The sequence below is a fragment of the Perna viridis genome, chromosome 5 (genome assembly GCF_037379345.1).
Source record: "Perna viridis isolate PV_CMFRI_1.1 ecotype Kerala chromosome 5, ASM3737934v1, whole genome shotgun sequence".
Taxonomy (NCBI): domain Eukaryota; kingdom Metazoa; phylum Mollusca; class Bivalvia; order Mytilida; family Mytilidae; genus Perna; species Perna viridis.
The window spans coordinates 43,241,141-43,257,552 of record NC_142449.1 but is presented as its reverse complement, the minus strand read 5'-3'; the positions used below and the strand labels follow the sequence as shown (position 1 = coordinate 43,257,552).

The following is a 16,412-nucleotide window of genomic DNA, read 5'->3' as shown; positions in this document are numbered from 1 at the left end:
TTGGAATAGATTGAGTACATGTATATGTACTTGGAATAGATTGAGTACATATATGTTTACTTTTATTGATTGTCTTTTATTTCAATTTTCAGATGTTGAGGATGAATATTCATTACAGTATTTCCTCTCTGCTCATTTGAGTACTATTGAAGACTCTAATGAAAATAGTAAAATGAAAATTCCTAGAACTGAGGAGGAAAGGTTGCAAATAGGTAAGAATTGTACCTTGTTCATGTGTACCAGTTCATGAGTCTGATCTTTTGAACTTTCTCGATTGTGCCGGTTTTTTTATCCTCTCAGATGGCCACGAGTTTTGCAAATTTCTTTGCTGTTCTAAAGCAAAATCCGTGAAACTCTCCCATAGCAAAAAGTGTAAAAATGTTTTATAAAATGTTAGAAACTGTAAAATATATAAAATACTATATAAATACTGTAAAACGACATTTCAGAATGATTTTACAAATGTTGACAGACATGGTCAGCTTCCATTGTAAACAATACCGTTAGTCAAGCAGTTATTTATTGTTGTATAATTATGATTTCTAAGTTTGAAATATTATCAGTGATGGGCAATTTTCAAATAAAATTATAAATCTATATCTTTATTCATATTTTCATTATAATACTTATTTAGCTTTGTTTGGAATTGTGGTGCACAAAAAGTGTCAAAACAACACTAGCGGACATTCTTAATTAGAATTTAAAGATGGTTATGACAGCAAGCACCACATACTGGCCCCTTTGTTTAAGAGACAAAACAATTTTTTTTTTAATCTTTAGAACTTCATACATACAGGCCCTACTATAAGTCTTACATTCTTCTCTTCAAAAAATGATGACTAGAATTCCTATGAAACTCCTCTGGAATCTGTATTTAAAAATGGGCAGAGCACATTACCACGACTCATAAAAAAATGATTAATTTCCAAACATTTTTTACCATACATTACCACAGACCATAGAGGTTGGTATAGTAAGTCTATTATTACTGTTAATTTTTAGCTTCTGTAAAAATTATGTTTTTGGATATAAAAAAAATCACTTTGATATCGTTTTAAAAACAATGTTAAATAAAATCAATCACGTTGATGAGATAACATTTATTTTTTAAGTAATTTTATTTTTTTTGTCTAGTGAACTTTTACATATAAAATATCTTCAAATTTCAAGCTGGCTGTTCAGAAAATACATGTTAGCATTTGTTATATATATATAACTACATGGATATGTACATGTAATAATTAGCTATTTCTTTTTGATTTTACAAATGTCCTTGAATGTTATACATGTACAGAAATGCTGATTTGGGATGCTCATAATGATGTAGTGATTTGATTATTAAAAATTAGTGGGGTTCAGTTTATTTCAAAAGTACTTGTATTGTTTACCAATAATGTGACAATAATGGCAGTAATTAATTAGCCATGACTCATTAATCTAATTAATCAAGAGTTGAACAGGTTGTTTGAATAAACTTGATTACCCCAAGCTATAGTCTAACTAATAGCTCTTCCACATTTAATTGCCTCAATTATCTCAAAGCCCTATATCTGTCATATTTCCCACTCTTTGTCAATATGGAGCAACTCATTTCAGAAATACTCTGTATATATAAATAAAAATATCAGTCAAGCTTCTAACACAAATTTACTCTTTCAAAAGCACTATCAGATTTAACAAATATGGATCGCTGTGAATCAACTCTTGCTTTGATGGGCTTTGAACAAGAAACTGATGGGTATTCTTCAGGATATGAATCTCAGACTTCTGACTCAGAATCTACAGATAATATAAACCAGATACCAGTTAAACTTAACAAGGAACCAGTAGAGATCAAAGAAAAGATGAGTTACAGAAATACACAAACGTTGACTGACAACTTGAAGACCATATCAGCCATACCTGAACTGTGTGATGTAACATTTGAAGTTGGTGCTGAAAAGGTCAAAGTGTATGGTGTCAAGGCTATCATGGGTACCAGAAGCAAGACACTCTACAACCTTATCTTAAAGAAACAGAAAGAAGCAGAGTTAAAGAAGAAGAGAAAGTCAAGGTCATCTTGCAAGGTTGTCATTGTTGTAAAGAAGTATGAAGCAGATGACTTTAGGAAGATTATCCAGTATATACACAGTGGTTCAGTTGATATAGACAGTTCCTGTGTCACTGGACTTCTATGTGGTGCTACACAGTTTGGACTTTATGATCTTGAAAGTGCATGCTGGGATTTTGTCAACCATTCTATTAAGTCAGGGACCTTTTCAACAATTGTATCATCAGCTAAAAGATACTGTCACCACAAGATTGGACTGAAGCTTCTGAAGACTATATTTAGCTATACACCTACAACTGTTGAATTGTAAATATGTAGGTCATGTGACTACAAAAAGTGCTAATTTGTTGTTCATGTACTAGTGCTAATGATTATTATGTATTTATTTGAATAAATAGAGCTGAAAAATTACCTAGATTTGTGTTTTTGTTATTTAATTACTTATAGAAATAACCCAAAAAATGGAGAAAAAAATTGTGTTATAGATAAATAAAATTTTATTATCATGCACAAGTATTTCATATGTCATTGTGGTGAAATTCAATTCATGAGTATGCATTGAACATTTAAAAAATTCTGAAAATGAGAAGATTTAATCAAACAATCAAAACTCATAATTAGAAAACCATCCTCAGGTGGTGTCCTGGTTGGGTGCTTTCCTCAAATGCTGGGGGTTGTGGGTTCAATCTAAGCCATACAAAATACTTTAAATTGGCAGTCAGTGCTTTTCCCATGTGGTAGAAGCTTATAGAAAATATATTGATAACTGATTGGGTTGGAATGGGGTGTCATGCTTTTGTGAGGATTGTTGCATATGAAAGCGTAAGGAAATTAGAACTCGGTGTATCAGTCTTTCACATATATATTTCATTGATTTAACCTTTTCATCCTAAATTACATGTTAATCTGCCCATGGACATTGAACTACAACCAATCAGTAATGTGTGGTTGTGTCTATCGATATGTTTCAGTGTTAATTTGTTGTTTCCACTTGTCACAGTGGAAGGGGACATATGAGGACACATTTCAGGTCATATAGATTAGGAAAGATATGAGAAAATTCTACTTGTATAACAATAACCTTTGGTGTAACAACTTGGAACACATTTATTTTGTCTTAATTAACTTATTTTCCTTATTTTCCATCGTAGGTAAAGCCCATTTGAAGGAAGCCCTGAACAGCCATGAAGAGGCCCTGAGATTACATGATTTATGTAAGCAGCTGAGAAAAATAGACACCTTCCTTGACATCCTAAAGACAGCTCATGATAGGTAAGTCTATGAATTCTTATAACAATCATTTTAAACATTAAATGGCTTCTTTTTTTTTGTAAGAAATAGATACATCATGCCTCGTTAAAATGTTCATACCCTGAGCTATTATGAAATAAACAAACATGTTAAATCAGGAAGCAGTTATTAGGCCTTTGTTATTAGGATATTGGCAAATTATAGCTGTAAACCAACTTACTTTCGAGTATATTTGTTTCCCTATTCCAGGATAGGTATTCAATTTTCCCTGCTATTTATTTTCATGACTTTATATATTAAACATGTATTCCAAAATGAAAGAACTTATTTGTGGAAAATTTTTTCGGGAGAAATTAAAATAATAAATTGCTCACTGAAGAGAAGTTTGTTTACAGAGTATGTGTATGTTCATTTGGCAGAATCAACAAAAAATAAGCAAATTTACAATGACTATCAGGTTTTGGACCGGACTAGTAAAATTTGTCTGCCTTTCAGGTGTATAGAGAAGTTCTCTGATTTGGAGGAAGAGGATAACTTTGCAGTAGATTTAGTCATGTCTCAGACAATAGTCAGTAGAACTGAACATGCCATGGAACCAACAACTCCAGATTTCAAAAAAGTTAAAGTCAAAGATGTCTTCTCCAGACTGGTAAGATTCCTAGTGTAACATGCTTAAATTATTACGCAGAGTTAGATGATCTATCAGATTTTGTTTTGTTTGTTTGTTGGGGTTTAACGTCTGAGCAGCAATATTTCAGCTATATTCAGACGATGAATATGAAATGGATGATAAAATCAACATGAAATAAAAAAAAAAGTATGGGACACAAGGATAATAGGGTCGACAAACTTCGATTGCCACTGGAAAAAGGGGGGGGGGGTAAGGTCGGGCAATTTAGCCTCCTATGGTGGAGCGCAAAGGTTCCTACTCCTATCAAATACCACAGCAGGGTTCTTTAATGTGCGAGGAACGTGGCATCTTTCCCAACACAGGGCACCACTATGGTTTGCGGTCAGGTTTTCCATATTATAGCCTGACAACCCGAGCATGTAACATGCCAGGGGTACCCCATTCCACCACCTGGGGCACACATCCCAGTTGCTCTGTGGGTAGAGCGCCTAGCCCCCGGCTAGGTTTCTGAGCACTATTTAGTCGCCTTATACGACAAGCTTAGCGCTGCTGCAGGCCTATTCTTTTTACACCCGGACCTGCACGGGGGATCTATCAGATATGCAAGTATATTTATTAATAAATAAATAAGGGAGACTTCATTTTATCATTATCTTACCACTTGCTGACCATTTTTGTTGTATTATTTTACCATGAGTGATAGTGAGGATCGAAGCACGTTATAATAGAATTAATAGAACTTTTCCCTCTTGAATTTTGTCGTGCCAAAGGTCACAGTATTTTGTAATTGTGATGTACATGTTATTTATGATTGTTAAGGAAATTCATTTACCATTTGTAAAAATTTGATAACTGCTTGAAGCAAAAAGAAATTACATTGTATTGATAAAGAGGATTAAGTACCATTTTATGTGAAAATCAGGCAGTGGATGGCACATAATTTTTCTAAATTTGGTCTAATTTGCCTCAAATATATTCAATACATCTAGAAAACATCAGAAAAGCAATCTAAATTTGTCCTGAAGCATCTGATATGTGATGTAGATATTTTTTTACTGCTTATATAGAGAAAAAGTGCTGGAAAATTTTCCTGCTATTTTTCCATAGTGCATTTCAACTAAATTTGACCTATCAATATCTAAAAAAAGGCAAACTTTACTAACACTTTGATGGTAAATTCTGGGCGTTTTGAGGTATAAATACTTGGATATTGCAGTAAATCTCTGCATTTTTTTTCTTCATGTGCCATACGTTATACACATTTTGCCAGATTCTTAGACATAAAAGTTTTTAATAGATTATGAATATGATCACTTAATTAGCACTTGATGGTTATTTGTTAAAATTATGTTTCCTAAAACACTTGTTATTGTTATTTTTATTATTCAATTTTTCCAATTATAATGTTCCCATAACAAAATAATTGTTTATTCTGAAAAAGAAAAGATTTGATATAAATTATAATGCATTTTTTTTTCATCATAAAATTATTTCAGGGTCCAATAGGAATTTTCAATGCTAAAAATCAATGGTCAGCCCCAAGGACAGTAATTCTAAAGAAAAACCATGATCAAGGATTTGGGTTCAGTGTCAGAGGTGATTCACCAGTCAGAATTGCTGAAATTGAACAAGGCAGTGTTGCAGAGGTATGAATTGTATCAGATATGACAGGAGTAGTATTTGGAATGGTTACATTTCTTTGAAAATAAAAACACTGAAGTTGAGTTTCTGTGTAAGAAATATTTAATTATCAGAATAGTAGATTGTTTGGCCAGAACAATTAAGGGCAGATGGAGACACTTAGAAAAGGAGGGGTGACAGCCAAGGTTCCTCAGAAAAAGAGGGATGCTAGGACATTGTTTGCCATTTTTTGTCAATTTTACATATGAAAATGATAAATTTTTCAAAGAAAAGAAGGGGTGCCATCCCCTTGCACCCCACTGGATCTTCCACTGGAAGAGTGTAGTAAAGGTATTTTTAGATTAAAGGGTTAACAAAGAGGCCAGAAGGTAGGCAGTTTTTGTAAGGGAATGTTGGCTGAAGTTGGAGGTAGATTTTCATTAGGTACAAGTAAAGCAGTTTTTCAGAGGTGAAAAATCATTACACCACTTTTTAATCAGTAATCGATTAGATATGATTACTTGTAATCATAATTTACAATGATATTTGATTAGATATTATTACTTACGAAATTGAATAGATTGCTGCTGATAAGGATTATCCCATCCCTGTGAGCTAAAGCCGTAACTAGTATACAGCTAGTCAGTTGAATTAGAATCTGGAAAAAAATTGCAAATACAAGTAGATTCCACCCAATAAATTTAAATTTAAAAGTTGTTACTACTACTTGTAATCGGTTCTAATCATTGTTCTCTATGTAAAGGGAAGGAGCTCATACACTTGGAAGTATTAGTTGCTGAACCTTGAAATTTATGTGGCAGTTTTATTTTCCCTTATTTTTTACGGTAAGAGCTGTAACAAGAAAATAAGACTGTTATGAATAATTTTGTTGAAAAACATCATTCTATAATTTGGGGAAAGGTCACGAATTTAAAACTGCAGAATAAGATTGATCATAGAAACAGTGAAAAAAAGACAGCTTGAACATTTTCCAGTTTACAATAATTCTTTTTACATTTGATTATTGGATATTATTTATTAGGCAGGGAAGTTGAAGGTTGGTGATTTTGTGGTAGCAGTCAGTGGAAAGGACACTAAGTGGGCTAAACATGAGGAAGTAGTTAACCTCGTGAGACAGTGTGGACATTCATTAGAACTGAGATTAATAACTCCCCTCGAGATCCCTGAATCCTCCAGAGGATCTTCATCACCATGTACCCCACGGACCCCCATGAACATGAAGGGGGACAGTTTATCTAGTCATAAGAGTAATAGAAGTAGGTTAAGTGCTCCATGGATTTTCATGAGAAAAGGATCAAAAGAGAAGACTGACAAACCGGAGAAAAGTAAAGAACTAGAGGATGGGGAGACATTTCTAAGGTAAGGCCATGCAAAGAAAATTTTTCGGTTCCCAGGCCATTTTTTATAATAACTAATGAGGGTGGGAGGCGTTTCTTTCTCCTTTTTAATGCCGAGGATGAGAGTAATAAAGGTGCTTTTTAAATTGTTCATAGGCAGATAAAATGATACGGGAGATGATTCTGATTTTTAATTTTTTTGATGTTGCAATACAAATGGGGATTTGGGCACCCTTAAAAGAGACTAAAGGAGGGTCTGAGAACAGCATAGTTGATTAATTTGAAAGCCTAGAAAATTGATAGAATATGTTTTTCTGGTCAGAATCTGCCAGAAATAGCAACTTTGAAAATTAGTGCATTTACAATAAAATCAATCATTTTATTGGATAAGAGCATTGTTTATAATACATGTGATTTGTCATCCAAATATTACATGAATTATAGTTGCAATATCATCAAAATACAAGGGAAAGGGTAAATAAAAATGAAGAAGGAATTATTATCAACCATATTCCTAAAAATGTATACGATGTATTCATTAGGAAGAATTTCTGAAAAATATGTCTCATTTTGAAAACATTTCTTTTAAGCATTTACAAGTAGTTTTGATTTTAGCTATGAATTTCTACTTTTCTATGGTGAAACCTGTCTAAACCAGAGTTCTCTTAAGGAGGTAGATCTAGAGTAAGGGACATAACTCTTAAAATCAATGATATGTTTGTACCATATTCTATTTCACCAAAGCATATCATGCTTTCATTTGAAACAGAATGAAGTCAGTCCTAGTTACTTTGACTCTTACATTAAATTGATGTAAAATGCTGAATACAAACATTCCAATGATTTGCAAGAGTTGTGTCCCTTTTCCTGGATCTACCTCCTAAAGTAACTTCTTGATAGATTAAATGCAGTTTGAATCTTTGTAAACCAAAAAAAAAACTGCCTACACTTACCACATTCTTCAGTCTGTAAGTAGGCTGCTTTAGACATATTTTATTGTACAATGTATATGTTTAGGGAAATATTAAATTAGTATTGTCTCAAGAGGTTTGGATCTACTGGCTTTCGATTCATGTAAGTTTTTTTCATGTTTTCTATTTCTAGATATCAAGGTGATGAACATTTATAATGGTGAACCAAAGATGTATGTGAAGCACAATCAAGACAATCAAGGAAATGTCCATACTATTTTAAGGAGGACTTGTCAGAACTATTGTCGTACAGTACAGTGCAGGAAGATGTAGCCTTGTTCACTGTGGAGAAATATTAATAAGATTTAAAATTCCAAAATAAATTAAGTGCCCGAGACCTCAGTGATTTCATATTTGACCCAAAATTAAAATTTCATGCTTTTTTGGTTGACTAACATTTATTTTATTTTTAGGCTCTAAATTTAATTTCTTTTAATGCAATATTTTATATTTGTTATATCATACGAGAGTTGATCTCTTTGAGTATGAAGTTTATGAACACAATTTTGATTTCTAAAGTGCTGTATATAAACAGACCACTTGCTTTATAGAAAAGAAGTACATAAATTTATTAACTTAAAACCTCACAGGTGGACAGAAGCCTAAAGCATGTTTGTGGAAGTCAAAAGTCTTAGTGCTTACAGTGAAATATGAAAATTTATTTCATGTCAAAATTCTGACAAAAAATTATCGTCATGTACAAAAGAAAAAATAACCAGTCTTCATTTTTTTACAATGATTTAACAGCCTTTTTAATTCATTTATGAACCTGTATCACAGGCAATTGGGAATGCTAATATTGACCTGAACTGTAAATTATATGTCTTGTGCTGTAATTGTATATTTTGGAATATAGAGTTATCTCCCATATCTTTTTTCAAAAACAATTTCTCCATACATCTGACCTCGCTAAAGCAAAATTTATCTTATTCCATATGGTAGTTATGCTTGACTTGAAAGTTATTTTGCTGTATTAGTTTAATACAAGGTACCATCTTGAGTGAAAGCAGCATATGGGAGATACCTCTGTATTCCAAAAATAGGAAATATGACATTTGCTGTTCACACAATAGTTCTATGGATGAGATTGAATGGTATAGGTAGAAAGAGCAAGAGAGAGAGAGAGAGAGAGAGAGAGAGAGAGAGAGAGAGAGAGAGAGATGTTAAGTGAAAAAGAGGATATACTTCTTTGATTTGTTACACTGATCTGTGTATAGATTCAGACATGGAGTAAACAAACTATTGTCCTTTTTCTTCAAGCAATTAGATAAAAATCTATAACTTGTTTTCAAAGAGGTGTCCAAAAATATAATTGACAGTTGTGATGTTAGGGTCTCTAGTAATGAAATATATGATTTTATTTATTCATGTGTTATGTATACACTGATTAACAAATCTGTCATTTGTTTTTGTCGACCAAAATCCAATGTACAAAGCAATTTATATGGTTACATAGCTTATTGTTACAGTGAAATCTGTTTTAATATTACCTTGAAAGTTTTGTTAAGTTAAAGATAAATCTTAATACTGTGAAGGGTATTTTATTGGCCGAATTTAAAATGTGAAAATCAGGTTATAGTATTGTGAATGTTGATTGGGCAGGCGGGCGGGGAAATTATTTTTGTGACACTTTTCTCAGCAACTCCTTGTTGCAGCCTGTTGATTTTTGGTATCTAGCATTAGGTACAGGTCCCTGATTTCAGGTCTGTCAGATATCTACTTCCTGTTTAATGAAATTCTGCCATTTTTGTCTTTGACCCATATTTTTGTCGGTATCAATTTCTGTGGTTTACCTTAACTTTGTTTGTTCATAGTGATTTTAAATTTGCCGACTTAAGTAGAACCTTTAAGTTTTTGATGGTTTGCCGGGGCTACAAAAAGCCATGAAATTGATTCCCCATGAACAAATATCTTGCACAGTATAAAGAAGCTTTGGAGTGGTATAAGCATATTCCCAATTTGAACTGGAATATTTTAAACAGATATCTAGTTTTTTTTGGTATGGTTAAGGCAGGTTTCACTTTTATCTATTGTATTTAACCAGGGTAACAAATACTGATATATTTTTTGTTGGGAACCAGTATTATGATGAATGGGTAAAGCAGAAATAAGTGCTTAAACAATCATGCAATAAGTAGGTATTGAGTCTGACTATGTCAGGTTTGAAAAAACAACCAGTATTTTTTGTTGAATGAAAGTGAGTTTGAGAAAATTTGAGTTGTACTGTACTGGGACTCTATTTTTAGCAAGTCTCATTAGTATTTTAAATACTTACTTTGGCATGTTCATAAATACATATTCTGTTTTGCAATTCCAGTGATAGAAAATTTTATTGTATAAACTTCCCTTTGTAGAATGCATACTTTTTGAAAATCATTACATGTATTTGAAGATCAGTGGGTAATTTTTTTGTAAGTCAGAGGTCAATCAGGTTGTTCCTGTTAATCAAATAATCATCATGAAATATTTTGCATGGTAATCAAATAATCATACAATCAAATTCCTCATGAGGAGGCTCAGAATGCTTTATACCATATACTTGTTGAAGTCATTTGCTAAGTTTTAGTGAACCACCTAAGAGCAGATATATTTAGTGTTAAGTTTTTTTTTTAATCTTGATAGTATTTACTTACCTATTTTTATTATTCAGAATTTTTCAAAGCACCTTGTGATAAATTTTGGTATAGAGGTTGCCATTTCGCATAGTTGCATTATGCTTGCTTTTTTCAATATATTAATTTTGTTAGTTAACTCCCTGGTTGTTTTATTAATTTGTAATCAGATGCTAAGCCCTAACTGTTGAATTGTTTGTTAAATGTTTCTATGGCCAGTGAAAAGATTAGTCGAAAGAATTCTAGGTGTGTTTAGAATTATTTCAAATTCATGAACATTGTGATAAAAATAGCTTGTGGTATAATTTTACCTTTTGATGACGATAGCTCATGGTATAATTTTACCTCGTGGTAAAGATATCTGGGGATATAGTGTTACTTTGTGGTAAAGATTGGCCATGGTATAATGTAAACTTGTAGTAAAGACAGCTTGTGGTATTATTTTACCCTGTGGTAGAGACAGTTTTACCTTTTAGTAAAGACAGTTCATGATAAAGTATCTTTTGGTGGAATATTAGAATGCATGCATAATTCTATGTAAATTTGTCTATTTAAGTTCATTTTGTATGATGTAAATTTTATTATCAAATTTATGAAGAACTACAGCTTTCTTTGGGTTGTTATACTACTCTAATACTTCTTTGGGTTATTATACCACTCTAATACTTTTTTGGGTTATTAGACCACTCTAATACTTCTATGGGTTATTATACCACTCTAATACTTCTTTGGGTTATTATACTACTTTAATACTTCTTTGGGTTATTAGACCACTCTAATACTTTTTTGGGTTATTAGACCACTCTAATACTTCTATGGGTTATTATACCACTCTAATACTTCTTTGGGTTATTATACCACGCCAATACTTCTTTGGGTTATTATACCACTCCAATACTTCTTTGGGTTATTATACCACTCCAATACTTCTTTGGGTTATTAGACCACCCTAATACTTCTTTGGGTTATTATACCACCCTAATACTTCTTTGGGTTATTAGACCACTCCAATACTTCTTTGGGTTATTATACCACTCTAATACTTCTTTGGGTTATTATACCACTCCAATACTTCTTTGGGTTATTCTACCACTCTAATACTTCTTTGGGTTATTCTACCACTCTAATACTTCTTTGGGTTATTATACCACTCTAATACTTCTATGGGTTATTATACCACTCTAATACTTCTTTGGGTTATTATACCACCCTAATACTTCTTTGGGTTATTATACCACTCTAATACTTCTATGGGTTATTATACCACCCTAATACTTCTTAGGGTTATTATACCACTCTAATATTTTTTTGGGTTATTATACCACCCTAATACTTCTTTGGGTTATACCACTCTAATACTTCTTTCAATGGTTCACTGGTTCTTTTTAAAATAAAAATGGAGTCTTTCTGCCTTTAAACAGGTACTTTAGAATTGTTTTCTTGTTTTAGTTTAAAATGTTTTATGATACACATAGTAATTGTTATGCCCTAGTGGTTGTATTGAATTAGTAAATATATAGTAAAGGATAGTTAATTTGAGGGTATGGATATAGAAATTATTGGTAATGATCAAGTGCTGTGGAACAGAGTAATTTTAAAAATGTGCAACACAAATAAAATGGTGTGTGTTATTGGCACATGTAATGATATTTAATGTACTGTATCCATACTTTCTAACAAATTGCCTTTATGTGGTGTGTAGTCTTAATTTAGATTTTTGTTGTTATTTTAAGTTTTTTATTAATATGTTTTTTTTTTTTTTAAATATGAAATAATTGTAAACGTTGTAGATGAATGGAGATTGAGTATATTAGAGAATATATCAAAAGTGTTTTTGTATAGGAAAAATATAAAGTTCTTTCACTGAGGGTAAATAACATAAGTGTTATTTTAAAGAGGGACAGTATCAAAAATGTTATTTCAAAGAGGAACAATTTCAAAAGTGTTTTTTAAAGAGGTACAAAATATCAAAAGTGTTTTTTTTTTCAAAGAGGGACTATATTAGAAGTGTCATTTCATAGAGGGACAATATCAAAAGTGTTTTTTTTCTGCAAAGACTGACTTTATCAATAGTGTCAATATCAGGTTGATAGCACTTAAAAATAGTGACTTATCTCTATCATCTATAGTGAAACCTTTGTAAATCAACCTCAGTTAGACTGAAATATTTGTTTGGTTTAGGCAAGTATTTAGTTTACACTGATTCAAATGATATTGAAACTTGCATAGAAAGACTTCAGAAGCTGTCTGGTTTACACAGGGTTTGGTAGAGCTAGGTTTCACTTTTTATGGTTATGAATTATTTGTTAGAGGTAATTAAATCAAAAGTGAATGCTAATTGTTAATGGTTGAAGACAAAAAGTGACTATTCTTTTTATGTTAGCTAATGTTTATTGCAAGATGTGCCACATATGTATTAACAGTGCTCAATTGTGTAAATAGTTACTATAGTCATTGAATGGTCAATCATTGTTTTAGTGGTTGTATTCGTGAGTTTCTCCATTTTTGTTATGATATGTTTTACAAGGCAATACAGATTTTTTTAAATATTTTTAATGAAGAGTTAAGTTTATGAAGAAATTCGATATTTAAATTGAGGATTAGTCAAAGAGAGGTAACTCTAGAAGAAAATGTGTTATATGATATTTACTGAAGACTTCTTTAAAGTATACCAGTACTTTTGATAGATCAGAAAAGAATTTGTTATTAACTGAAAACAAATATACCTGAACACTACTTACATTTAAGAGGAGATAACTTTGTTTAAGGGAGATAAACCCTGCAGACTTTTCTGTTTTCTGCTAACAATGTGGAATGGATTGGCTTAAGATAAAACTATTTTAGGAAGTTAACAAACATGTTTTGAAGTGCCTTAATTTTGTGTATAGCTGTATTCTGCCAAGTTCAATGCATGTATGCTTATTGACAAGCCTCTAATATAGTTGCTTTTGCATTAAATTAGCGAGTATATATCTTGATAACCAGTTCTAATGTTTTTTTGTGTGAAATTTTGTATTTTCTTCCACAGTTTTAACTTGCCATATTGATCACCTTTGTTGTGTATTGTATTCAGTATTTAATCTTTTATTCATAGTATATTTATATATTCATTTATCATAGTACTCAGATACTTTAAAATTATTGACAACGAATGTAGATTTTATGTAGTATTATTTTATATGTTTTAGAAATTAAGAGAAAGTCCCACTGGTGTAGGAAGATTCCTTTTCAAAGGCTTATGTAACTTTGTATATGTGAAAAAAATGTATAAAATTTTGGTCAGCAATTTAGTTGATAAGGTACCAGATAAATTCCTGTTACTTTTAAGAGGGTGTCTGTGAAAAACCCAGACCTTAGGTGGCACATGACAAATTTTGTTTTGCAAAAATTTTTCACCCATTTCATTTCACAAATGCATCTTTTCTGGAAGTTGAATGTTGACTTTAGATTAACATCAACGATGAAGAGAATTAAATTTTATAGAAAGCGTTGAAATTCATTGAAAAAGGGGAGATAACTCTTTATTTTGACAAAATTTGGGTGCTTTGTTAGTGAAGTTTAAAACAATTGTTGATTTTAAATGAACTTAATACTTTAAGACATACATATGGTATATATATCCACTATATTGGAACAAAAAATACAGTGGGATAAAATTTACTATGTGCCATTCATATCAAAGGATCTGCCTGATTTGTACATGGACAGTCTCTTAAAATATGTATTTTTGGCAAAATCTTTAGAATGGTATTTTGCAATATTGAAACCTGTCCAAACTGAATCCCTCTTTGACTGTAGAATTTGTTCACTTAGACAGGTGTGCAGTTTACCCAGGTTCATAATACATTGAAACTGAAATGAGGAATTCCTAAAAGTGTCTGGCTGTGACAGGTTTTGGGTTTTAATATGCATGGTTCAGTTTAGACAGGTTGCACTGAATTTTTTTTTAATTTGTTGATATAATTAAATACTCAAAAGTAGTTTTTAAAGTAAGTAATTGAAAGAAACAACATATTTTTTTAAATGCTTATGAAATGTAAAGCTAGTTTGTTGTCTTTGGTCCATGTATATATGGATTTAGAAGGGGTAGTTGGTACACCCTCTATCTGATAAAAAAAAAATGTCAAAAGCCTGTGATAAAAAATGTATCTTTGTTTGAGCTATTGTCTTCTTTACATCCATCCTTTTCAAAATCATTAAAAATGTAGCAGGTTGTTATCACAGTGATGTATATGTAAATTTGGGAATTTTAATCTGTGCCATTTTTGCTTTGATGACAACATAAATTCCAGCAATATATCATGAATTTACAGTACTTTCTATGTGAATGTTTTGTCATAGTAAACAGTGGGCTTCGTTCAAGAATTTTTTCTGTTTTTATTGCCTTATTTGTAAATAGTGATTGTTTACATTGTTAACATTGTATATTAACAGTTGTTTTTGATCAGCATTATTTGTTGGAAGATAATCAAAATAATTTTATCATTATCTTAATTGTTATTTAATGACGCCCTAATATAGAAAATTGTTTGTATTAATCATGACTAGGGCATGAAATTCTCAGCAAGGCATGTCAAGGCCTTTATCAACAATAATGTTCTCATTAATTAAGATCATAATACATGTATTCCTTAATTTGACTGGTAAAATGTCTGTGTCCTGGACATAACAGGGTTCTTGTGTTAGAAAATAATGTTGTTGAAAGATGAAATTATAATCTTTGATCACAAGATAAATGCTTCTTTTTATTTCTTATTTGTTCACAACTATTTCATTTAACTATACCACTAATGTTTTCCACAACTCATTTACAACGTAACTTTCTATGTGAAGTTCAAAATCCGCTTAAACTTTTATTCTTTTGACCATAAAATACACATTAAGTTTCAGCAACATATATATATTGCATTTTCCATTATGGAGTTATGCCCCTTTTTTGCATGTAAAAATTAGGAATAATAGGATATATGATCTCTAAATAAACTTTCTCTTCCTTAAACAGATTATCTGTAATGTAAAGAAAAGTGGAATATTTTAAGAGATTTTGAAATAGTTTTAAAGTAATTGAAAATTTTAAAGAATATGATCAAGTTCTTTGTCTGAAGGTGAGGGCCATAAAAAAATATGAATAATTTTGAGTGGTCTTTGAATGATTTTTCAAAACATTTTTGGACATCTTCATTTGTATTGTTACAGTTTTCATTGAGATTGTTCATTACATCATTAAGTAAGAAATCAAATCAAATCATATAAAATAACACACAGGAGAAATAAGCAGATCATTTTTGTGGTATTTACGCAAAAAAAACCTTGACAATAGTTACAGGGGGACTTTGCAAATTTCATTTTCATATGAAAATCATATAAAGTAAAATACATGTGAATCATGTGAAATTCATGTGAGTTTCACATGAAATAAATTGACATGAATTTCATGTGAATTATTTTAGAGTCAACAAATCAACCATAATCTAGATCATTTCTGATGAAGCAATATTTCGGGTTTTTCATTTTCTCCCTTCACCTTTTCCCTATTTTCATCAGTAAACAATTTGATCAATAACATGGCTGACTAATAATGCTACCTTTTTTGTGATGCATTGATTTCTAGAGCACACCTTGTCATGATGTATATACATTTTATTGTGTAATACAGAATATTTATAACTATAGAGTTCACAGTATTTACATTCTTGTGAAATTGTTGCAATAAGAATAATAAATATTATTTATGACTTATAAGCCTCTGTTTTATAGTTTTCTTTGGTGTCCAGTTATACAATTGTTTTTATGTTGGTTGTGTTCCAATATTTCTTGTAGATCATTTGGCTGTTTCAATAAGTGGGAGGGTTCAAATATTTCAAAACCTGACTTGTTTTGATCATGTGGTATTTTAACCATACTCCTCTAGTCCTCATT

The 16,412-nt window shown here is 31.3% G+C and overlaps 2 protein-coding genes across 4 annotated transcripts in view; both read left to right on the top strand.

The window, feature by feature from the left end:
- Window positions 1-16,235, top strand: part of LOC148617821 (rhophilin-2-B-like) — a 38,767-nt gene extending 22,532 nt beyond the window's left edge. For 2 of the 3 annotated variants that reach the window (XM_088585401.1, XM_088585404.1), the window contains exons 11-16: window positions 93-212; window positions 3,202-3,322; window positions 3,797-3,950; window positions 5,429-5,578; window positions 6,595-6,932; window positions 8,015-16,235. In XM_088585401.1, the coding sequence (XP_088441527.1) occupies window positions 93-212; window positions 3,202-3,322; window positions 3,797-3,950; window positions 5,429-5,578; window positions 6,595-6,932; window positions 8,015-8,039 (908 nt within the window). In that variant the 3' untranslated portion in view covers window positions 8,040-16,235. Of the gene's footprint in view, window positions 1-92; window positions 213-3,201; window positions 3,323-3,796; window positions 3,951-5,428; window positions 5,579-6,594; window positions 6,937-8,014 lie in introns of those variants that run through there. The other variant, XM_088585403.1, reaches the window with a different exon arrangement.
- Window positions 220-3,194, top strand: LOC148617822 (serine-enriched protein-like). The gene has a single exon (XM_088585406.1). It carries the CDS (start codon window positions 1,683-1,685, stop codon window positions 2,358-2,360), a length of 678 nt encoding a protein of 225 aa, XP_088441532.1. The 5' UTR covers window positions 220-1,682; the 3' UTR covers window positions 2,361-3,194.
- Window positions 16,236-16,412: the final 177 nt, after the last annotated feature.